This window comes from Rhinopithecus roxellana, chromosome 8, assembly GCF_007565055.1.
Source record: "Rhinopithecus roxellana isolate Shanxi Qingling chromosome 8, ASM756505v1, whole genome shotgun sequence".
NCBI classification, from domain to species: Eukaryota; Metazoa; Chordata; class Mammalia; order Primates; family Cercopithecidae; genus Rhinopithecus; species Rhinopithecus roxellana.
The window spans coordinates 19,080,829-19,105,172 of NC_044556.1; the positions used below are offsets into that span (position 1 = coordinate 19,080,829).

At 47.7% G+C, this 24,344-nt stretch overlaps 1 protein-coding gene across 1 annotated transcript in view; it reads right to left on the minus strand.

Moving 5' to 3' along the window:
* Nucleotides 1-24,344, minus strand: part of PBX4 (PBX homeobox 4) — a 57,373-nt gene that overhangs the window by 29,738 nt on the left and 3,291 nt on the right. The window contains exon 2 of the mRNA XM_010386720.2: nucleotides 7,714-7,787. Coding sequence (XP_010385022.2) covers nucleotides 7,714-7,787 — 74 coding nt within the window. The remainder of the gene's footprint in view (nucleotides 1-7,713; nucleotides 7,788-24,344) is intronic.

The window sequence follows — 24,344 nt, forward strand, 5'->3', positions numbered from 1 at the left end:
CACTGGGAACATCGATGTGACAAACTTTATTTTTTATTTTTATTTTTTTTAGAGGCAGAGTCTCACTCTGTCACCCAGGCTGGGGTACAGAGGTATGATCTCAGCTCACTGTAAACCCTCACATCCTGGGTTCAAGTGATTCTTCTGCCTCAGCCTCCCATGTAGCTAGGATTACAGGCACCTGCCACCATGCCCGACTAGTTTTTGTATTTTCAGTAGAGATGGGTGGGTGAGAGAGGGGTGGGGGTGGGTCACCATATTGGCCAGGCTGGTCTTGAACTCTTGACCTCAGATGATCAGCCTGCCTCAGCCTCCCAAAGTGCTGGGATTACAGGCGTGAGCTACTGTACCTGGCCAACGTGACAAATCTTAAATCCAATGCTTTTGAATTCTGCAAGATACCTAGTCCCAGCATCTCAGCAAAGGGACTGTGGCCAGTATCTGGTCCTCCCAGCTAAATTCAAAGCTCTGCAACTAATAAGGGTTTATTTTGTTCTCCTCAGAACAGCTCCTCCAGACACCGAGGAAGACAGCTGTTTCTGGGAAGGAGGGTTTGGGAGGAAATGCATACGTTGAGGATGTCCTTGGCCTTCGGAGACCAACTCAGGGCAGGAGCGCCCAGGCACTGTGGTGCGATGAAGCTGACCCCAGGAGATAAGCTTTGAGGCACCTGCCTGCATACCTCCGACAGGCCATTCCTTGGGTTCGCCAGGGAGTGCTGGCAGTGCATCCAGTGATGCCAGGTTTACACGGAGGACCACTTTCTTTTCAGGCTGCTGTGAGTGATAAGCCCTGTGTTCTAAGTCAGGCCCCCAGACACTGAATCTTCTGAACATCATAAGGGGAACTGGATGAAAGGGATTTCAGTTAATATGTATCAGTCACCAACAACAGTTCTTCATTCAACAAAAACAAAGGCACCAGGACAGACCCTGAGAACATAGCGCATCCTAGACCCTGCGCTGGCCAGGAATGGTCATTGTTCAGATGACACAGGTGGGTGTGTGGGGCCCATGAGCGCAGGCCATGAGGGACAGGCCCTGGGTCCCTTTCACAAGTGAGGACAGCATATGGGGGTGCAGCATGCAGCCTGGCTGTGGGTGACTGGTGTGCCCTGGGGAGGCCCCTGTCTCTTAGAGCTTCCCACTGCCCATCTGTAAAACAGGAGAAACAGGGTCTGCCCCAGGCTGTGCAGGGCTCTGGGGAACAACTCGAGGAAGGCCCGAGCTGCCTGCCCAGGCTCCATCAATACCCACCAGACTTAATCTTTTTGTTGTTGTTGTTGTAGAGATGGGGTCTTACTGTGTTGCCCAGGCTGGTCTCATACTCCTGGGCTCCAGCGATCCTCCCACCTTGGCCTTCCAAAGTACTGAGATTATAGGTGTGAGCCACCATGTCCTGCCCCACCAGGCTTTAAATGCTCTGTGGAAGTTTGGTCTTTACTACAAGGCCTGCTACAGACTTCAGCCAGAGGGCAATGTGAGAACTGTGGGTTACATCCAGAAGCACGCCAAGACCTCGCCTCATGGGATTGCCCTTTGATAGGTGGCCCGTGGGTACCACAGGGTGCAGGATCAGGACCATGAACGGTTTCCTCTGGGCTAAGACTTGGCCATTCCTGGTCACGGGATGGGGACAGATGGAGCAGAATTGAGATCCTGTTTACTTTCCTGTCTTGTCTCTGAGACTAGAAGGCTGAGGTGTTCCTCACATCAAGACCGGTGGCCCACAGGTGGGACCCGCAGCACTCACTGACCACTTCTGATGTAAAAAGACATCTGAAAACACTCCAGGTGACACTCAGGAACAGGCAGCCCCCAGCTCCGGGCTTGTGCATTTTGGGGAGGAGCAGTTGCTGTCTCATCCCTGTCCTATTGCACCCCAAAACATACCCCGTTCCCAGTCATTTGAGCCAGTCAGTGGGAAGAAAGCATTAGTTTCCAAGGAAATGCCCAGGTGGCCTATGCTCTGAGCCCTGCAGTGGCCTTGGGACTCAGCTTAGAGGAAACAAAAGTCGTGAGTGGCCAGGTGCAGTGGCGCATGCCTGTAACCCCACACCTTGGGAGGCTGAGGCAGGAGGATCACTTGAGCTCAGGAGTTCAAGGCCAATCTGGGCAACATACTAAGACCTCATCCCCCAAAAAAAAGTCCTCAGCGACCCCTGGACGTGGCGGTGTGTGCCTGTGATCCCAGCCACTGGGGAAGCTGAGGTGGGAGGATCACTTAAGCCCAGGAGTTTGAGGCCAGTCTGGGCAACACAGTGAGGCTCTGTGTCTTAATTTAAATAAATAATTAATTAATTAATTAAAAATGTCACTGGGCGTGATGGCGCATGGCTGTAATCCCAGTGCTTTGGGAGGTTGAGGTGGGCGGATCACCTGAGGTTGGGAGTTGGAGACCAGCCTGACCAACATGGTGAAACCCTCAGCCGGGCGTGGTGGCTCAAGCCTGTAATCCCAGCACTTTGGGAGGCCGAGACGGGTGGATCACGAGGTCAGCAGATCGAGACCATCCTGGCTAACACGGTGAAACCCCGTCTCTACTAAAAAATACAAAAACTAGCCGGGCGAGGTGGTGGGCGCCTGTAGTCCCAGCTACTCGGGAGGCTGAGGCAGGAGAATGGCGTAAACCTGGGAGGTGAAGCTTGCAGTGAGCTGAGATCCGGCCACTGCACTCCAGCCTGGGCGACAGAGCGAGACTCCATCTCAAAAAAAAAAAAAAAGAAACCCTCTCTCTACTAAATACAAACAATTACCTGGGTATGGTGGCAGATGCCTGTAATCCCAGCTACTCGGGAGGCTGAGGTAGGAGAATTGCTTGAACCTGGGAGGCGGAGGTTGCAGTGAGCCGAGATCACGCCATTGCACTCCAGCCTCAGCAACAAGAGTGAAACTCTGTCTAAAAACAAAAAATGTCCTCAGCATGGCCCTCAAAGCCTAGGAGGATGGGGGGGCAGGGCCATGCCAGGGGTTGAAATGTACAGACATCTTGGCTGCACTGGCAACAGTTGTTATCAACTCTTGTTTTCCCTCCTGAAACTGCTGAATTTGAGACTAACAGACTCATGCAGTCACACCCACACAGGGGCAGATGGAATTATGAAGAGGCGTGCCCAGGTTGAACACCCACACTCTCAAAAACCAGTTTCTCATTCAGCCCCAGCAGCTCACTGGTAGGAAGAAGGTCAAGAATGACAGCTTCCTGACACTACAGTTGATTAAAGTACTTCTTTTTTTTTAGACAGGGTCTCACTCTGTTGCCCAGGCTGGAGTGCAGTGGCACATGTTGTCTCACTGCAACCTTCGCCTCCTGGGTTCAAGCGATTCTCCTGCCTCAGCCTCCTGAGTAACTGGGATTACAGGCACATGCCACCACGCCTGGCTAATTTTTGCATTTTTAGTAGAGACGGGGTTTCACCATGTTGGTCAGGCTGGTCTCGAACTCCCGATCTCAGGTGGTCCACCCATCTTGGCCTCCCAAAGTGCTGGGATTATAGGTGTAAGTCATGGCACCAGCCTTAAAAGTACTTTTTAAAATAGCTTTTTATTATTACTAAATTCCAGATGTTGCATTGCTAAACACCCGCTGTGGGCAGTGGGGAGCCCCCAAAGGCTGCTTCCTGGGGTCAGGGTCAGGGGTGAGCAGGGGACAACTTGGGCTGCCTGTGCCTAGTGGTACACATGCCTCAGCAGGTGGTCCTGACACTGACTTATTTTTATTAGGTGAAAAGTGAAATGGGCCAACATTACACAATTCCACAATACTAAGGAACATGTGACTACAGCCAGCGTCTCCAGGGGGTGGATACACACTGACCGTGTCCTCTCTGAGCAGTTTCCCTCAGCCCACAGGACTTGGGGCTTGTTCGGGTGCAGGGTCCCCGCTTGTCCAGCTCACCATACGAATGCTGAAGCACCAGCAGGGAGTGCTGCCAGGGAGTTGAGGGCAAATTTGCTTAAAACCAGTTCCCTGCTAACAAGAAACTTGTGTGTCTGGTTCCCCAGGAAAGCCTAACCATTGTGTTTCAATTTCCATAGCACCTGCTTCCCACAATTTAAATAAGGAACAGGTAAGATAGGTCATCAAATATTCACACACCCCTGAGAGGCATCTGAGGTGGGCAGGAAGCCAGGGGCATCACAGCCCAGCAACTGGCCCTGTCAGGGAGGATGACCTGGCACTGGGTGTTGGAGACCAAAGGGGGTGGATCACGTGGAGGCTGTCAGCAGCATCAGTCTACTGGGGGGTGGGGACGAAGAGGGGTCTGCTTGGCTGGGGGATTAAGTATACTTGGGGGTGAAGGAGGTGAGAGATGGATTACACAAGCAAAAGTACTGAGGACAACAGGAGCAGGCTCTCGCTGTTGGAGAAAGGAGTAACAAACCTGGAATGAGAGAAAAATAGTGGGAACCCTGTGGTGAACTAGAATTAAAGATATTGGAATGGGCCAGGTGCAGTGGCTCACGCAAGTAATCCCAGCCCTTTGAGAGGCCAAGGTGGGAGGATTGCTTGAGCCCAGGAGGTTGAGGCTGCAATGAGTTGTGACTTCACCATTGCATTCCAGCCTGGTGACAGCACGAGACCCTGTCTCAAAAATAAAAATAAGCTGGGCGCGGTGGCTCACATCTGTAATCCCAGCACTTTGGGAGGCTGAGGCAGGCGGGTCACTTGAGGTCAGGAGTTTGAGACGAGTCTGGCCAACATGATGAAACCCTGTCTCTACTAAAAATACAAAATTAGCCAGGCGTGGTGGTGCACACCATAATCCCAGCTACTCGGAGGCTGAGGCAGGAGAAATGCTTGAACCTGGGAGGCTGAGATTGCACCACTGCACTCCAGGCTGGGCAAGAGAGTGAGAATGAATGAATGAATGAATGAATAAATAAACAAAAATAAAGATATTGTAATGAACGCATGGTTTTTAACATATACAGACATACGAGAACAGATGTGAATGTGTGCGCACATGTGTGTATGTACACACACATCTGTAATAACCCACAAATATGCCTTAGCTCTGTGTCCTAAGAGTGTCCAAGAGCAGCAACACCCCCACAGCAATGAGCACAGCAAGGGCCAAGATTTACTCTGAAAGGAATCAGGGCTCCTTAGAGGACTGGGTGAAGCAGGCAGAGGCAGAACAGAATACAAGCCTGGTTGGGCACAGTGGCTTACGCACATAATCCCAGCATTTTGGGAGGCCAGGAGTTTGAGACCAACCTGGGCAACATGACAAAATTCTCTCTCTACAAAAAATACAAAAATTAGCTGGGCAAGTTGGCTTGCACCTGTAGTCCCAGCTACTTGGGAGGATGGAGTGGGAGGATCACCCACCCAAGAGGCTGAAGTGGGCCGAGATTATGTCACTGCCCTCTAGCCTGGGTGACAGAGTGAGACCCTGTCTCCAAAAACAAAAGCCCAGGTGTGGTGGCTCACACCTATAATCCCAGCACTTTGAGAGGCAGAGGCAGGCGGATCACCTGAGGTCAGGAGTTCAAGACCAGCCTGCTAACATGGTGAAACCCCATCCCTAATAAAAAATACAAAAAATTAGCTGGGTGTGGTGGCGGGCACCTGTAATCCCAGCTATTTGGGAGGCTGAGGCAAAAGAATCGCTTGAACCCAGGAGGCGGAGTTTGCAGTGAACCAAGATCGCGCCATTGCACTCCAGCCTGGGCAACAAGAGTGAAACTCCATCTCAAAAAAATAAAAATAAAAATAAATTCACACTGGTGAGGGTTAGGGACATCATGTCCTCATAGCATTTAGGTGAACCTTAAATGTAGATTTAAACTTGAATTTCTCATTTAGTTACCACATCCCTTCTGACAGCTGGGCAGGAGACATGCTTACATATATGAATTCACACAGTCCTCAACAGTCCTCAGTAACCACGAGCTAAGTATTATTATTGCCCCCAAATCAGAGGAGGGCCAGGAACACAGCAAGGTTCAGCCAAGGACCAGGGTCATGCAGCCAGAGGTGGAGGCAGGATCCAGACCCTCTTGCTGTTCTCAATCACTGTATATGTCAAGTACACATCAATCTTGCACCAAAACAGTGTTCAGAAAGAAACACACTTTTATACAACATATACACACACTTTCCAGAAGCCTCTGCATATATGAAGTGCTATGCTCTGAAGTGACACACAAAATTCAAATAATTGACCTCAAGAGACCAACTCACTCGAAGAAATCAAGTGACCCTTTGTGCAGACGACCATTGATTTAAATACCTTATTTGGTGGCCCCACTTGTAAGCTATTTTCAAATTGTTATTAACCTTGACCAAGTGATCAAGGTCAATGGTAGCAGTGACAGGACATATTGACAGCATGTTTTCCCCGACACAATGTGCCGAGGACACACACATCACCTCTGTGGGACTCTGGCCACAAACACACAACTTCGGTTCAATCTACAGGAAACGTCAGACAAACCGCACTGACAGATGTTCTACAAAATGACTGAGCGCTTCTCCTTAAAATGGTCAACATCGTTCATGGATGACAAGGTCACAGATCACAGGAGACCAAAGAGACATGATGACTAAATACAATGTGGGATTCAGGGCAGAAAAGGGCATTAGGGCAAAAACTGGGGAACTCCAAATGAGGTCTGTAGTTCAGTTAAAGAGCTCCGTACTCAACGTAATTTCCTGGTTTCCATATTGGTACTATGGCTCTGAAGGTGTTGACGAGATAGGAAGCCCAAAGAAGGAGATATGAGAACTCTGTGCTATTTTTTCAACTTTTCTTTTCTTTCTTTTTTTTTTTTTTTTGAGACGGAGTCTTACTCTTGTTGCCCAGGCTGGAGTGCAATGGCGCAATCTCGGCTCACTGCAACCTCCGCCTTCTAGGTTCAGGATTCTCCTGAGGCGATTCTCCTGCCTCAGCCACCCAAGTAGCTGGGATTACAGGCATGCACCACCACACCCGGCTAATTTTGTATTTTTAGTAGAGACGGGGTTTCACCATCTTGGCCAGGCTGGTCTTGAACACCTGACTTTGTGATCCACCTGCCTCGGCCTCCCAAAGTGCTGGGATTACAGGTGTGAGCCATCGTGCCCAGCTGACAAAATTGTTCTTATTCAACTTCCCTAAGTCTGTCATTTTTGCTTTTTCTGTATAACTGAATGCTAAGTACCTCTTAGATCTTCAACCTAGAATGCAGCTGCTTGTTACTGATTTGCAACAGTATTTCTCAGTTATAAACTACAAAATAAATCAGTGTGCATACCAGAAACCAGGGCAATAAGGCAGAAAGAAAACATCCTAGCGGTCTTCTGCAAGACAGAAGGGATGAGCAAAATTGCCCACCATGCACATCAGGGCTGAGTTACAAGATCAGAGGTGTGTGTGGCTGCCCCAGCTCTAAACACACATAGGAAGTGGTTTTTTTTTTGGTAACAGAGTTTCGCTGTTGTTGCCCAGGCTGGAGTGCAGTGGCGTCATCTCGGCTCACCGTAACCTCCGCCTCCCAGGTTCAAGCGACTCTCCTGCCTTAGCCCCCCAAGTAGCTGGGATTACAGGCATGTGTTACCACGCTTGGCTAATTTTTGTATTTTTAATAGAGACAGGGTTTCTCCATGTTGGTTGGGCTGGTCTCGAATCTGACCTCAGGTGATCTGCCCGCCTCGGCCTCTGAAAGTGCTGGGATTACAGGCATAAGCCACCGTGCCCGGCCAGGAAGTGTCTTCTAAACAGCCTACCTGTCTTTTCCTTGATCTCACAGAGCACGCTGAACAGAGCAGGCTTCATCCGATGGCAATTCAGAGCATGCTTTCTGAAAGGGAGGTGACAGAGGAGGGTGTGAGAAAAGAACAGTCATCATTTTATCCCCAAGAGTAAAGATCTTCCATATTGAGAAATCAAACCAAAAGAGGTCTGCCACTCTGACTGTAGATAAGCTGCCTTAAGAAAATGCAGTACAATCACATTTCATGAATTTGATTTGCACAAAATCAACATAAAGGCCAGGCCTGGTGGCTCATGCCTGTAATCCCAGCACTTTGGGAGGTTGAGGCGGGCAGATCACTTGAGGTCAGGAGTTTGAGACCAGCCTGGCCAACATGGTAAAACCCTGTCTCTATTAAAAATACAAAAATTGGCTAGGCATGGTGGCTCATGCCTATAATCCCAGAACTTTGGGAGGCCAAGGTGGGCGGATTGCCTGAGGTCAGGAGTTCGAGACCAGGCTGGCCATCATGGTGAAACCCTGTCTCTACTAAAAATACAAAAATTAGTCAGGCATGGTGGTGCACACCTGTAATTCCAGTTACTCAGGAGGCTGAGGCAGGAGAACTGCTTGAACCCGGGAGGCAGAGGTTGCAGTGAGCCGAGATCATGCCATTGTACTCTAGCCTGAGTGACAGAGTGAGACTCCATCTCAAAAAAAAAAAAAAAAAAAAAAAAAAAAATTAGCCAGGCATGGTGTCATGTACCTGTAATCCCAGCTACTCAGGTGGGTGAGGAGAACTGCTTAAACCTGGGAGGCAGAGGTTGTAGTAAGCCAAGACTGTGCCACTGCACTCCAGCCTAGGCAATAGAGTAAGACTCTGTCTCAACAATAATAATAATAATATAAAGCAATATACAAATATTCAAAACATTTCCCATTATATGTTAAAGATTAAGCAATGCAAATAACTCATCAAAAACTATTGCAAGGCATTAGTGGCTCATGTCTGTAATCCCAACAGTTTGGGCGGCCAAGGCAGGAGAATCACTTGAGCCCAGAAATTTAAGATCGGCCTGGGCAACATGGTGAGACTCACTCTCTTCAAAAATTTGAAAATTAGCTGGGCATGGTGGTATACCTGTAGTCCCAGTCCCTCGGGAGGCTGAGACAGGAGGATGGCTTGAGCCCGTGAGTTAGCGGCTGTAGTGAGCTATGAACACGCCACTGTACTCCAGCCAGCGTAAGAGACCTTGTCATTAAGACAAAAGAAAAAAAAAAAAAAGAAGCCAGAGGCAGTGGCTCATGCCTGTAATCCCAGCACTTTGGGAGGCCGAGGCAGATGGATTGCCTGAGGTCAGGAGTTTGAGACTAGCCTGGCCAACATGATGAAACCCCATCTCTACTAAAAATACAAAAAAGCTGGGTGTGTTGGTTGTACCCCTGTAATCCCAGCTACTCAGGAGGTTGAGACAGGAGAATTGCTTGAACCAGGGAAGCAGAGGTTGCAGTGAGCCGAGATCGCGCCACTGAACTCCAGCCTGGGTGACAGAGTGAGCCTCTGTCTCAAAAAAAAAAAGCAAAGAAAAAGAAAAGAACTATGAAATGTCAAGGTCCAATGACTTGAAATCTGTGTTCACGCTATGGATCCTGCAGTGGCCTGTCCTGGTGCATAAGCAAAAGCACCAATCATCTTCTTCCAGTGTCACTTGGCAGGTGTTTACTGAGTACCTACTATGTACCACACACCATTCTGACATCAGAGACATCGACAGCTGAGGTTTTTACACACGTGGCGGTTAAGATGGAGGGAGTGAGACACCAAAAATACACACCAACAAGAAACCCATCAGCCGTGGCAGTTGCTTTGGGGCAACTGGGGTCACATGACAGTGATGGTTAGAAGGCTTTTTGGAATTTCCATGTCTCTGAGGTGACATCAAAGCTGAGATCAGAATGAGAAGGAGAAATCAACCAAGAAAAGGGCTGGAGAGAGGTATGGTTTAGGCAGAAGAAACAGCCAAGCATAAAGGCCCTGTGGGAACACAATGGGTTCAGTACTGGCTATTTGAGACCAGGGTGCTGAGCGTTAGGAGTGAGGGAGAGAGCTAGAGTGGCAAGTGGAGATTGATTCTAAGGGCCTTGAAAGTCATGGGGACAACTCTGGTTTTTGCTCGCTTGGGATGGCAACTGTGGTTGGCAGGATAATGGCTCCCAAAAGGGTCCACATGCTAATCCTCAGAACCCTAAATATGGTTACAAAACATGGGAAAAATAATTCTGCCAATGTAATTAAGGTTAAGGACCCTGAGATGGAGAGATTAACCTGGATTATCTGGGTGGGCCTACTGTCATCACATGACCCTTAAAAGTAGAGAACCCCTGTAATCCCAGCACTTTGGGAGGCCGAGACGGGTGGATCATGAGGTCAGCAGATTGAGACCATCCTGGCTAACACGGGGAAACCCCGTCTCTACTAAAAAATACAAAAAACTAGCCAGGCAAGGTGGCGGGCGCCTGTAGTCCCAGCTACTCGGGAGGCTGAGGCAGGAGAATGGCGTAAACCCAGCAGGCGGAGCTTGCAGTGAGCTGAGATCTGGCCACTGCAGTCCAGCCTAGGCGACAGAGCGAGACTCCGTCTTAAGAAAAAAAAAAAAATAGAGAACCTTTCCCAGATGTGGGCAGAGAAAGTCTTGATGATGTAAGGGTTGGAGAGATGCTATGTTGCTGGCCTTTATCATGGAGGAGGGGACCACGAGCAAAGAATGCAGGTGGCCTCAATGGGCTGGAAAAGGCAAGGAACAATGGGCAACACCTTGATTTTAGCCCAGAGTGCCCATGTTGGCTTTCTGACCTACAGAAATGTAAAATCGGTGGCTCATGCCTATAATTGCAGCACTTTGGGAGGCCGAGGCAGGCAGATGGCTGGAGGTCAGGAGTTTGAGACCAGCCTGGGCAACATGGCAAGACAATGAGCTGGGACAAGAGGCACACACCAACACGCCTGGCTACATTTTGTATTTGTTGTAGAGACGGGGTCTCGTTATGTTGCCCAGACTGCACTCGGCCAAGAGAAGAATTTCATGGAGAGAACAGTAGCCTGTGAGAAATGCTGCTGAGAGATCAAGCAGAAGAAGAACCCAGAAGAGAATCTGAGGTGGGGCGCGGTAGCTCATGCCTGTAATCCCAGCACTATGGGAGGCTGAGGTGGGAGGATCGCCTGAGCTCAGGAGTTCAAGACCAGTCTGGGCAACATAGCAAGAACCTGTCTCTAATAAATAAATATATAAATGATAAAGAGAATTCAGATTTAGTAACATGAAGGTCATAGGTAGCTCAGCAGCAGGGAAACAAGGTTGGAAGAGAATGTGGAGGTGAAGAGGAAGCGGAAACAGCAATCACAAAGTCTTTGATGTTTATCATAAGGGAGATCAAACAAACATAACAGGTGCCAAAAGACAGGGTGTGTGTTAATCATGCTTTCTTCTTTTTCTTTTTGAGACAGGGTCTCGCTCTGTTGCCCAGGCTGGACTGTAGTGGCCATGTTGTGCTCGAACACAAGCAATCCTCCCTCCTCAGCCTCCTGAGTAGCTGGGACTACAAGTGGTGCTACCACGCCTGGCTAATTTTTAAGAAATACTTTTGCAGAGCTGAAGTCTCACTATATTGCCCAGGCTGTTCTTGAACTCCTAGACTCAAGAGATCCTCCCACCTTGGCCCCTCAAAGTATTGGGATTATAGGCATGAGCCTGGACTATTAATTATGTTTTTTTTTATCTTGCTTTGACATTCTGGGGCTTGGAGAGACTGCCTTTCCCAGGACTAGCTTATTACTACAGACAGCAAACAACTTCCCAAAGAACATGCCGTTCATATGCAAATCAACCAATCAAAAGCCCACATTCCCAATCATCTTCATTTAATGCCGACACACAAAGCCAATAATTTCCCAGCCCTAAATCACCCCAGGGCCAGGTACTGACCAACTAGAGACCACTCTAGCACAGAGCCTGCCAAAGTTATTTAAACTATCTAACCTAAGCTTGCTCAAACTTGCCTGCCATGCCATGCCTGTTCCTTCCTGAGGAAATCACTTTAAAAGTTCTGGGCCGTGTTTTCCCTCCCTCCACTGTCGCCCACTGACCCAGGTGCTTCCCCATGTGGCCCTGCATGGCATGGTGTGCCCCCTCCTCTGGAGCTGTAAGTAATAAACTTCCCTTTCAACAGAGCAGTTGTCTCCATGTTTGTCATCTTACCATACCTCATTAAAACAAATTCCGAGTACAAAGCAACGCCAAGTGGTAAGTCAAAGGAGGTTTTTTTCTTTTTTTCTTTTCTTTTTTTTTTTTTAAGACAGACTTTTACTCTATCGCTCAGGCTGGAGTGCAGTGGTGCAATCATGGCTCACTGCAACCTCCACCTCGTGGCTTCAGGTGATTCCCCCGCCTCGACCTCCAGAGCAGCTGGGATTACAGATGCTTGCCACCACACACAACTAATTTTTGTATTTATAGTAGAGACGGGGTTTTGGCATGTTGGCCAGGCTGGTCTTGAATTCCTGGCTTCAAATGATACACCGGCCTCAGCCTCCCAAAGTGCTTAGATTATAGACGTGAGCCACCATGCCCAGCCTGTTGTCTTTGACTGTTCTTAAAGATAGGAGGTACTAGCACATGTTTATATGCCAAAAAGCCAGTCTAGAGAGAGAATTTGATAATGCAAGGATAGGGTAACTGGCCAGGCACAGTGGCTCATGCCTGTAATCCCAGCACTTTGGGAGACTGATGTGGGCAGATCACTTGAAGTCAGGAGTTCAAGACCAGCCTGGCCAACATAGTGAGACAATGTCTCTGCTAAAAATACAAAAATCAGCCGGGTGTGATGGAGTGTGCCTGTAATCCCAGCTACTCAGGAGGATGAGGCAGGATAATTTGCTTGAACCCAGGGGGTGGAGGTTGCAGAGAGCTGAGATCACGCCACTGCATCCCAGGGAGTGAGACTCAGTCTCAAAAAAAAAAAAAAAAAAAAGAATAGGGTAACTGGTATGTGCGTGTAGCAGAACTTCTGTGAACAACTTTGATGAGTACTATGCTATTAACATTTACTATTATGATGATTTTAAATCCTGTAACTCTGTCATTCAAGCATCCATTATTAAAAGATCCATTATTAAAAGCCACAGCTGAATAATGTATCTGAAAATCAATAACTTCACAACAGAAATCAGATTTGATTAACACCATGAGAGGCCGGCACGATGGCTCATGCCTGTAATCTCAGCACTTTAGGAGGCCGAGATGGACGGATCACTTGAGCTCAGGAGTTTGAGACCAGCCTGGCCAACATGGCAAAATCTTGTCTCTCCTAAAAATGCAAAAACTTAGATGGGCATGGTGGTGTACACCTGTAATCCTAGCTACTTGCTGAGGCACAAGAATCACTTAAACCCAGGAGGTGGAGGTTGCAGTGAGCCAAGATCACATCACTGCACTCCAGCCTGGGCAACAGAGCAAGATTCCATCTCAAAAAAAAAAAAAAAAAAAAGGCCAGGCGCGGTGGCTCAAGCCTGTAATCCCAGCACTTTGGGAGGCCGAGACAGGCGGATCACGAGGTCAGGAGATCGAGACCATCCTGGCTAACACGGTGAAACCCCGTCTCTACTAAAAAATACAAAAAAAAAACCTAGCCGGGCGAGGTGGCAGGCGCCTGTAGTCCCAGCCACTCGGGAGGCTGAGGCAGGAGAATGGCGTGAACCCGGGAGGCGGAGCTTGCAGTGAGCTGAGATCCAGCCACTGCCCAGCCTGGGCAACAGAGCGAGACTCCGTCTCAAAAAAAAAAAAAAAAAAGGAATACAACTGGGGTGCAGAACTAAAATCTTTGTCTCTGAACTTCAAATATAAAATGATTATGGGGGATGAGATGAGATACGAACTTCCGAAAATCTTAAACCTGAATGTTAGTCTTTCTTATTTATTTTTATTTTTTGAGATGGAGACTCGCTCTGTTGCCCAGGCTGGAGCACAGTAGCGCAGTCTTGGCTCATTGCAACCTCCACCTCCCAGGTTCAAGTGATTTTCCTGTCTCAGCCTCCTGAGTAGCTGGAACTACAGGTGCGTGCCACCACACTCGGCTACTTTTTTGTATTTTTAGTAGAGACGGGGTTTCACTGTGTTAGCCAGGATGGTCTTGATCTCCTGACCTTGTGATCCACCTGCCTCGGCCTCCCAAAGTGCTAGGATTACAGGTGTGAGCCACTGTGCCCGGCCACGTTAGTCTTTCTTATAAGGTATACAGTCATTGATCACATGAGATATTCAGCTTAAAATATTAAACATTTTCTTTCCACAGTAGCGGTATTAACATTAATTAAAATGGACTCTGGTTATAGCTCATCTTCTGGAAATTTAACTTTTTCTCTTTAAAAAAATATATTTTAATATAAAAATAGAAGAAACCTGGGGAACATGGTGAAACCCCATCTCTATAAGAAACACAAAAAATTGTCGGGCACAGTGGCTCACGCCTATAATCCCAGCACTTTGGGAGGCTGAGGCGGGCGGATCATGAGGCCAAAAGATCGAGACCATCCTGGCCAACGTGGTGAAACCCCGTCTCTACTAAAAATACAAAATTCAGCTGGGCATGGTGGCACACACCTGTAGTCCCAGCTACTCAGGAGGCTGACGCAGGAGAATCACTTGAGCCTGGGAGAAGGAGGTTGCAGTGAGCTGAGATTGCGTCACTGCACTCCAGCCTGGTGACAGAACAAGACTCTGTTTCAAATAATAATAATAATAATACAAAAAATAAATTATCTGGGTGTGGTGGCATGTGCCTGTAGTCCCAGCTACTAGGGAGGCTGAGGTGGGAGGACTGCTTGAACTCAGGAGGTCAAGGCTACAGTGAGCTGTGATCAACACCACTATATTCCAGCCTGGGTGTCAGAGTGAGACCCTGTCGCATAAATAAATAAATAACTAAATAAATAACTAAAACAATAACTAAAACAGAGACGGATTCTCCCTGTGTTGTCCAGACTGGTCTCAAACTCCTGGGCTCAAGTAATCCTCCCATTTTGGCCTCACAAAGTGTTAGTATTAAAGGCATGAGCCCCTGTTTCTTGCCTGGAAACTTAATTTTAACAATAAAAGGGGCCGGGCGTGGTGGCTCAAGCCTGTAATCCCAGCACTTTGGGAGGCCGAGACGGGCGGATCACGAGGTCAGGTGATCGAGACCATCCTGGCGAACATGGTGAAACCCCGTCTCTACTAAAAAACAATACAAAAACTAGCCGGGCGAGGTGGCAGGTGCGTGTAGTCCCAGCTACTCGGGAGGCTGAGGCAGGAGAATGGCGTAAACCCGGAAGGCAGAGCTTGCAGTGAGCTGAGTGAGATCCGGCCACTGCACTCCAGCCTGGGCGACACAGCCAGACTCTGCCTCAAAAAAAAAAAAAAAAAACCATAAAAGGAAAGAAAATGAAGTTGGCTCTTCTGCTTTTGCAAAGGCTCTAAGTTTTTTTTTTTTTTTTTTTTTTACCAGTTTTCTCCTTATAAATTTTTTTTTTTTTTTTTTTTTTGAGACAGAGTCTCGCTCTGTCACCCAGGATGGAGTGCAGTGGCCAGATCTCAGCTCACTGCAAGCTCCGCCTCCCAGGTTCACGCCATTCTCCTGCCTCAGCCTCCCGAGTGGCTGGGACTACAGGCGCCCGCCACCTCACCCGGCTAGTTTTTTGTATTTTTTAGTAGTGACGGGGTTTCACTGTGTTTGCCAGGATGATCTCGATCTCCTGACCTCGTGATCCGCCCGTCTCGGCCTCCCAAAGTGCTGGAATTACAGGCTTGAGCCACCGCGCCCGGCCATAAAATATTTTACTTTAGATATAGTAGAAAGCACTTTTTAACGCATACAAAGTAATTTCATAGTTTCTGTGGTTTATTATGAAAAGAAAACAAGTTCCCAAGCTTTGAGCATGTGCTTGAGCTAGCAGCGATCAAGCAGCTGCTGCAAATCAATGAGGTAAAGAGGACTGACTAATGAGAACTTCCCCAAGGGGATGAAATCACTTACTTGGTAGACATACCCTAAGGAAACCCCCAATGAGTCATGTCCTTGTATAATCCTTTTTCCTTGAGTTCAGGAAGTACCTGTGAGTTGCAATGTGCCAAAGGTGATGGTATCATCTGTGCCATCGTTAAGTTGTTATCTAAGACTCCACCTTAGACGAGTAGGGAGTCATCCACTGGCACCAACTGCCATATCATGAGAGCTGGTGGCAGCAACTGCAGGCAGCCTCTACAGCTGAGAGCAGCCTCAACTGACAGCCAGGAAGAAAGCAGGGACCTTTTTACTTCAACTGCAGGAAGTGAATTCTTCCATCAACCATGCCACACTGGGAGAGAACCCCACGCTCTGCATAGGAACATAGCCTAGCCAACACCTTGACTGCAGCCCTGTGAGACCCTGAGCAGAGGACCTAGCTAAGCTGTGCCCAGAATCCTGACCCAAGGAAACTGTGAGATAATAAATATCTGCTGTTTTAAGCTGCCAGGCTTGCGGTGATTTGTTATAAAGCAATAGAGAGCTGATAATGAGATAGACTGGAAGCCAGAGAATGGGGACTGTGGGGAGAAAAATGGGGTTGGTGCTGGTATGTCTAACAAGTATATGACACGTTATGGCCGGGTGCAGGGGCTCATGCCTGTAATCCCACACTTAGGGAGGCTGAAGCAGGTGGATCACCTGAGGTCAGGAGTTCAAAACCAGGCTGGCCACCAGCCTGGCCATCATGGTGAAACCCCGTCTCTACTAAAATTACAAAAATTAGCCAGGCATGGTGGCACACGCTTGTAATCCCACCTGGGAGGCTGAGGCAATCGCTTGAAACCAGGAGGCGGAGGTTGCAGTGAGCCAAGATCGTGCCACTAAACTCCAGCCTGGGAGACACAGCAAGACTCTGTCTCAAAATAAACGAACAAACAAACAAACAAAAACACAAAAAACAAAGTATATGACATATTCTACCAAATCCACATATCTGAATTTTTTTGTTTTTGAGACAGTCTTGCTCTGTTGCTCAGGCTGGAGTGCAGTGGCATGATCTCAGTTCACTGCAACCTCTGTCTCCCAGGTTCAAGTGATTCTCGTGCCTCAGCCTCCCGAGTAGCGGTGATTACAGGTATATGCCACCACTCGTGGCTAATTTTTCTATTTTTAGTAGAGGCAGGGTTTCATCATGTTGGCCAGACTGGTCTAGAATTCCTGACTTCAAGTGATCCACCCACCTCAGCCTCCCAAATTACTGGGATTATAGGCGTCAGCCACTGCACCGGGCCACATATCTGAGTTTTTTAAAATGCTAATATTTATGAGATAAAATTCCAAAAAAAGGAAGAACAGTAAATCCTTTCAGTTGACTTCCAAGGAGTCTTCTAACCTAAACAAAAATCAAAAAAGCCCAAAACCAAAATTCTGAATATCATTTTTAAACCAATATTCAAAATCTGTAGCAAAACAATTGAGAGTCATATAGAAAATGCCAGAAAGTGAAAGCATAGAGCTTGATCCCACTTCAACCTCCTTTATTCAATATTTATGGGACAGACATTTATTGTGGAAGAGTACCATATGCTGGTCCTTGTATAAGGGCTAAGGAACATGAAAATGAATAAAAACATAATCCACATTCTGGTATCTACCAACAGTATGTTTTAGCTGATAATTTTAGCTATAATTTACTTTCCCAAATTATGGAACAATCTGCTTTCCTCAGCAAGGTATCATTTTAAATTACTTGGGAATTTGATTTAAAGATATATTCAGAGGTTTCAGTCCCCATGGAATAGAATACTACTTGAAAAAGCCTTCCCGAAAGCAACAATGACTCTAACACCTTAACCAAAGATAGACTAGATTATCCTTGATTATTCTCAGTTCTAGAAGGATTATTTTAGCTGACAAAAGCAGTCAGCAATATTATATATCTCCTGGAGACAGATCTAGGTACAAACAAAAATTTAGAAGATATGTTCCCTGCTCTTAAGAAATAAAACTGCAGGCCAGGCTCAGTGGCTCATGCCTGTAATCCCAGCACTTTGGGAGGCCGAGGCGGGCGGATCACTTGAGGTCAGGAGTTCAAGACCAGCCTGGCCAATATGGTGATACCTCATGTCATTACTAAAAATACAAAAATTAGCTGGGCGTGGTGGCACGTGCCTGTAATCCCAGCTACTCAGGAAGATGAGGCAGGAGAATCGCTTGAGCTTGGGAGGCAGAGGTTGCAGTGAGCCAAGATCGTGCCACTGTACTCCTGTCTGGGCAAGTAAGACCCTGTCTCAAAAAAAAAAAAAAAAAAAAAAGAGAGAGAGAGAAAGAAAACTGAACTCCAGCCTGGGCAACAGAGTGAGACTGTGTCTCAAAAACAAAACAAAACAAACCAGTACAAATACCTTAGAAAGGTCAGAATACAGCCGGGCGCGGTGGCTCAAGCCTGTAATCCCAGCACTTTGGGAGGCTGAGACGGGCGGATCACAAGGTCAGGAGATCGAGACCATCCTGGCTAACACGGTGAAACCCCATCTCTACTAAAAATACAAAAAACTAGCCAGGCAAGGTGGCGGGCGCCTGTAGTCCCAGCTACTCGGGAGGCTGAGGCAGGAGAATGGCGTGAACCCGGGAGGCAGAGCTTGCAGTGAGCTGAGATCTGGCCACTGCACTCCAGCCCGGGAGACAGAGCAAGACTCCGTCTCAAAAAAAAAAAAAAAAAAGGTCAGAATACTTTGCAACGTACAAAGTACTTACGCTGTACAAATCTGGAACAAACCGCACTCTACTCCTTACCTGGCAGGGAGTTCAAGGCCATGCTTGGTAGGACAGCAGCTGAGGCAGGCAGTCACCCCCGAGTCTCCCTTCCAAGGTCACACCCACCACTCATGCCTGATGGAACCGCAATGCATGCCTTCATGCTCCACGCCTGCCTTGCATGCATGCTTGCACCAAGCCTACAATGCCACACCCACTTTCTTTGCCTAGGCAAAGCCTCAAGTCCAGATCTTGGCCGTCTCCTCAAGGCTCCTTGTCTTCCGCCTGACTTCAGCTAGACTCTGGAGTCATGCACTCTGATTGCCCATGCTCCACAAGGTCTAGTCTTGCTGAAGGGCTAACTCCTCATTGCCCTCTCTGGTCCCCTTGTCACCGCACTCTCCGATGTCTGCCTCTCCAAAAAATGAATCTCTTTTCAGCACTCACTGCTGCATTCCCACACCCAGCACCAGACCTGGCACAAAATACATGTTTATTGAATAGATCATATTTAATTTGTGATAATGTACTTTTAAAAGTGTCCTGTAGGCCGGGCGCGGTGGCTCAAGCCTGTAATCCCAGCACTTTGGGAGGCCGAGACGGGCGGATCACGAGGTCAGGAGATTGGCTGGCTAACACGGTGAAACCCCGTCTCTACTAAAAATACAAAAAACTAGCCGGGCGAGGTGGCGGGCGCCTGTAGTCCCAGCTACTCAGGAGGCTGAGGCAGGAGAACGGCGTAAACCCGGAAGGCGGAGCTTGCAGTGAGCTGAGATCCGGCCACTGCACTCCAGCCCCGGGGACAGAGCAAGACTCCGTCTCAAAAAAAAAAAAAAAAAAAAAGTGTCCTGTAAAGCCCGAGCCTGACTGTCTGATCTCCCACGGCACCCAGTCAGCTGGGCTCTTCTGAGCAGGAAGCAAGTCAGATTTCAGTGAGTTTTGTAGGATCCCTGGGAAAAGCAGAGACAGGTGGAGGTGGCAGGCAGTATAGCCCCAGAGTTCAACAGAGCATGTCCAAATCTCCATCCAACTATGGTCCAGTTTTCTGGCCACTTGATTGCTTATCGAGAAACACAGTGAAGAGCCAGGTGCGGTAGCTCACACCTGTAATCCCAGCACTTAGGGAGGCTGAGGTGGGCGGATCACCTGAGGTTGGGAGTTCGACACCAGCCTGAACAACATGAAGAAACCCTGTCTCTACTAAAAATACAAAATTAGCCGGGCGTGGTGGCTCGTGCCTGGATTCCCAGGTACTTGGCAGGCTGAGGCAGAATTGCTTGAACCTGGGAGGCGGAGGTGCGGGGTGAGCAGAGATTGCGCCATTGCACTCCAGCCTGGGTAACAAGAGAGAAACTCTGTCTCTAAATAAATAAATAAATAAAATTAAAAAAATAAAACCAACACAATTCAAGCCAGACAAAGTGGCTCACACTTGTAATCTCAGCACTTTGGGGAACGCAAGGCGGGATGATCATTTGAGGTCAGGAGTTTGAGACCAGCCTGCCCAACAGGGTGAAACCTCATCTCAACTAAAAATATGAAAATTAGCCAGGTGTAGTGGCACACGCTTGTAATCCTAGCTAATCAGGAGGCTGAGGCATGAGAATCACTTGAACTTGGGAGGTGGAGGTTGCAGTGAGCCAAGATTACACCACTGCACTCCAGCCTGGGTGACAGAGCAAGACCCCATGTCAAACAACAACAAAAACCAACACAATTCAACTCTTAGGAAAAGTACACCAAAGACAGCAAGACTCCTCTGGCACTAGACCAAGTCAAGCTAAGCATGTTAACCTAAGAGCATAACTAAAGCCTGCAAACAAGATAAGAAGAAAGACTACAAGGCACGAGGTCAACTGGCATCTAATTAATCTCCTTAGGGATAGTGAAAAAGAAAATTTCAAATATGAAATCCTACTTCCCAGGTTTGGACTGATAGACTCTCTCATGCTAACGCTATCTGGCTCTGGGAAATTCCACATCATAAATTCCCTCTAGAGCCTTTGCATTCTTTGAGTGGGTGTGCAGAAGGCTGAATGCTCACTGACATGCTTTATAACTATATATGAATATAAGGTTAGAATATACATAAGTATACATACTTTATAAGTATATATGTTCTGACCTTATATTCCTTATTACAAAAGTACCAAGCCTAGGGGAACACATTTCAGGTATCAGCTCAAGCCTTGCCTCTTCAGTAAGTTTAAAGGATAGTCAAAATCACTTCATTATCTCCCCTTCATAATAGGAATTTAATCCATATCTCAGCAAAGTCAATCTGCAGAAATATTGGAGGGACTAAGAAAGTTACGCAAATCTCTACTAGTTGAGGTCGTATTAGTAAAAATCAAATCAAAAAGAGAAGGCCGGGCACGGTGGCTTACACCTGTAATCCCAGCACTTTGGGAGGCCGAGGCAGGCAGATCATGAGGTCAGGAGTTGAAGACCAGCCTGGCCAACATGGTGAAACCCCGTCTCTACTAAAAATACAAAAAATAGCCGGGTGCGGTGGCAGGTGCCTATAATCCCAGCTACTCAGGAGGCCGAAGCAGGAGAATCACTTGAACCCAGGGGGCGGAGGCTGCAGTGAGCCGAGATCATGCCACTGCATTCCGGCTTGGGTGAGAGATTCTGTCTCAAAAAAAAAAGAAAGAAAAGTTCAGAGATATGTTTTCTTCCTAAGAAAAGCTATGCAGGCACTGTTGGGTTGCCTAAAACCAACTTCTAAATACAGTTTTGGTTTTAGCTATGCCATCTCACACACCACACTGCTTGCTCCTAAAACATGTATAACAGTGAGCATTCAGAATGGGTGGGATGGCTCATGACTGTAGTCCCAGCATTTTGGGAGGCTGAGGCGGGAGGATAGCTTGAGCCCAGGAGTTCAAGACCAGCCTGGGCAACATAGTGAGACTCTGCATCTACAAAAAAATTTTAAGGCCGGGCACAGTGGCTCATGTCTGTAATCCCTGCACTTTGGGAGGCTGAGGCGCAGGCAGATTACCTGAGGCCAGGAGTTCTAGACCAGCCTGGCCAACATGGTGAAACCATGTCTCTACTAAAAATACAAAAATTAGCCGGGCATGGTGGTGCATACCTGTATACGCCTGTAATCCCAACTACTCGGGAGGTGAGGGTTGCAGTGAGCTGAGATCGCACCACTGTACCCCAGCGAAGGCAACAGAGCGAGACTGTCTCAAGAAAAAAGCAAAGCAAAACAAAACAAACCAAAACAAAACACCCAGGTTTGAAGAGATAGCTATATTTTCCTTCTGTAAGTAAATGTATGGCAACAAAACATGTTGAGAGGGCTCACGTCTGAGATGAAAAATTCCTTCTTGCTAAACACTTAAGTTCAACTGACTGCTGGGGTGATGAAAGGGGTGACTCACACATTGAGAGTGGGCAGGATCAGAAAGATTTGCAAAAGCCTCACAGGATCAGTTGATCAGAAGAGACAATCTGCTTCCCAGCCCAGGCTGGTAATCTACCAGGCTGCAGGGTTTACTGTGAGGAGCCGTATTTCCTCCAGAGCGGGGGAAGTGGTCCATTTGAGGATGGAAGATTGTTGTCTGGACGTGAGTGAACTTTAAGGCTTTGAGTTCATCTAAAGGCTAGGTCCAAAGAAATGAGGGAGATTTGAAGCTTCCACAGTCTCCAAATAAAAGCCCCAGGGGTCACCCCAACTCAGAAAGAGGCCAGAAACCAGGAACCAGTTACCTAACACCTGTGTTATCAAGCATGAATAATGCCCCCCACCACACCATTTAGTGTCTTTTTTGTTGTTGTTGTTCATGAGAGTTGTTTATTTTTATCAATTTCTATTTATGTTTGAATCTTTTTTATTTATTTATTTACTTATTATACTTTAAGTTCTAGGGTACATGTGCATAATGTGCAGGTTTGTTACATATGTATACATGTGCCATGTTGGTGTGCTGCACCCATCAACTCGTCATTTATATCAGGTATAACTCCCAATGCAATCCCTCCCCCCTCCCCCGTCGTTTCTTTTTTTTTCTGTCGTCCAGGCTGGAGTGCAGTGGCATGATCTCGGCTCACTGCAACCTCCGTCTCTCGGGTTCAAGCGATTCTCCTGCCTCAGCCTCCCCAGTAGTTGGCACATACTATAGGCGGGCATCACCACACCCAGCTAATTTTTGTATTTTTAGTAGAGACAGGGTTTCTCCATGTTGCCCAGGCTGGTCTTGAACTCCTGAGCTCAGGTGATCCTCCTGCCTCAGCTTCCCGAAGTGCTGGGATTATAGGCATGAGCCACTGCACCCAGCCTAATTTCTTAGCCTTAAATCAAAAAGAGCTGTCTTTGAAAATAGTAAAGAAGTAACTGGCTGGCCAGGCGCGGTGGCTCATGCCTGTAATCCCAGCACTTTGGGAGGCCGAGGCAGGCGGATCACCTGAAGTCAGGAGTTTGAGACCAGCCTGGCCAACATGGGGAAACCCCGTCTCTACTAAAAAAAATACAAAAATTAGCCGGTGAAACCCCGTCTCTACTAAAAAAATACAAAAAGTAGCCGGGTGTGGTGGTGGGCGCCTGTAATCTTAGCTACTCAGGAGGCTGAAGCAGGAGAATCTCTTGAACCCAGGAGGCGGAAGTTGCAGTGAGCTGAGATCACGCCACTGCACTCCAGCCTGGTCGACAGAGGGAGACTTCATCTGAAAAAAAAAAGAAAAAAAAAAAGAAAGTAACTGGCTGCATTCCATTCTAAATCTAAAGCCTATCTAGGGAAACTAGAATCTCAGGAGATTGCTACAAGGAAAATGCAGCAGCCTTGAGGCTGTGCTGGGCCTGAGGAAGTCCACATCTGAGCAGAGTTCACCCCTTAAGCAGTAATATCCCAGTCTGGAAAGTACAAAAGTAGCTTCCAGGACACACCCAAAGCTCTGCCTCTGTGGTGACATTCCTGGGTGTGTCAAATCCATCTTCCCCCTTTCCCAACTCCTACTAATCCTCAGTGTCATGAAACTGTCCTGAATGCAAGGTGTTAGGCATTGATCCTGGCTCTGGGAACACAAAGTATAATAAAGCCACTGCTCTCCGTCTAGCCTAACAGACAGGGCATCACGGAAGGCACCCTCTCCGGGCACAGCTCTTCTGTGCTAGGAATTACCTCTACACAGCACATCCCTGTTATAACAGTTATTTACAAATGGGTCTCCCACACACCCTACTTCTCAATGAGCTCCAAGAAGGCAGAGAACATCTTACCCATCTTGTTTCTCCAGCACCTGGTACAATGCTCCAAAAAGAATAAAAATACTGGTTCACGTCTGTCATTCCAGCACTTTGGGAGGCCGAGGTGGGCGGATCACTTGAGCTCAGGTGTTCAAGACCAGCCTGGACAACATGGTGAAACTCCATCTCTACAAAAAATACAAAAATTTAGCCAGCCATTGGTGGTTTGAGGCTGTAGTCCCAGCAACTTGGGAGACTGAGGCTACAGAATCACTTGAACCTGGGAAGCAGAGGTTTCAGTGAGCTGAGATCGCACCACAGCACTCCAGCCTAGGTGACAGAATAAGACCCTGTCTCAAAAAAAAAAAAAAAAAAAAAAAAAAAATTAGCCGGGCGCGGTGGCTCACACCTGTAATCTCAGCACTTTGGGAGGCCAAGGCGGGCGGATCATGAGATCAGGAGATCCAGACCATCCTGGCTGACACGGTGAAACCCCATCCCTAATAATAATAAAAAAATACAAAAAATTAGCCGGGCGTGGTGGCAGGCACCTGTAGTCCCAGCTACTTGGGAGGCTGAGGCAGGAGAATGGCGTGAACCCAGGAGGCGGAGCTTGTAGTGAGCCACTGCACTCCAGCCTGGGTGACACAGCAAGAGTCCGTCTCAAAAAA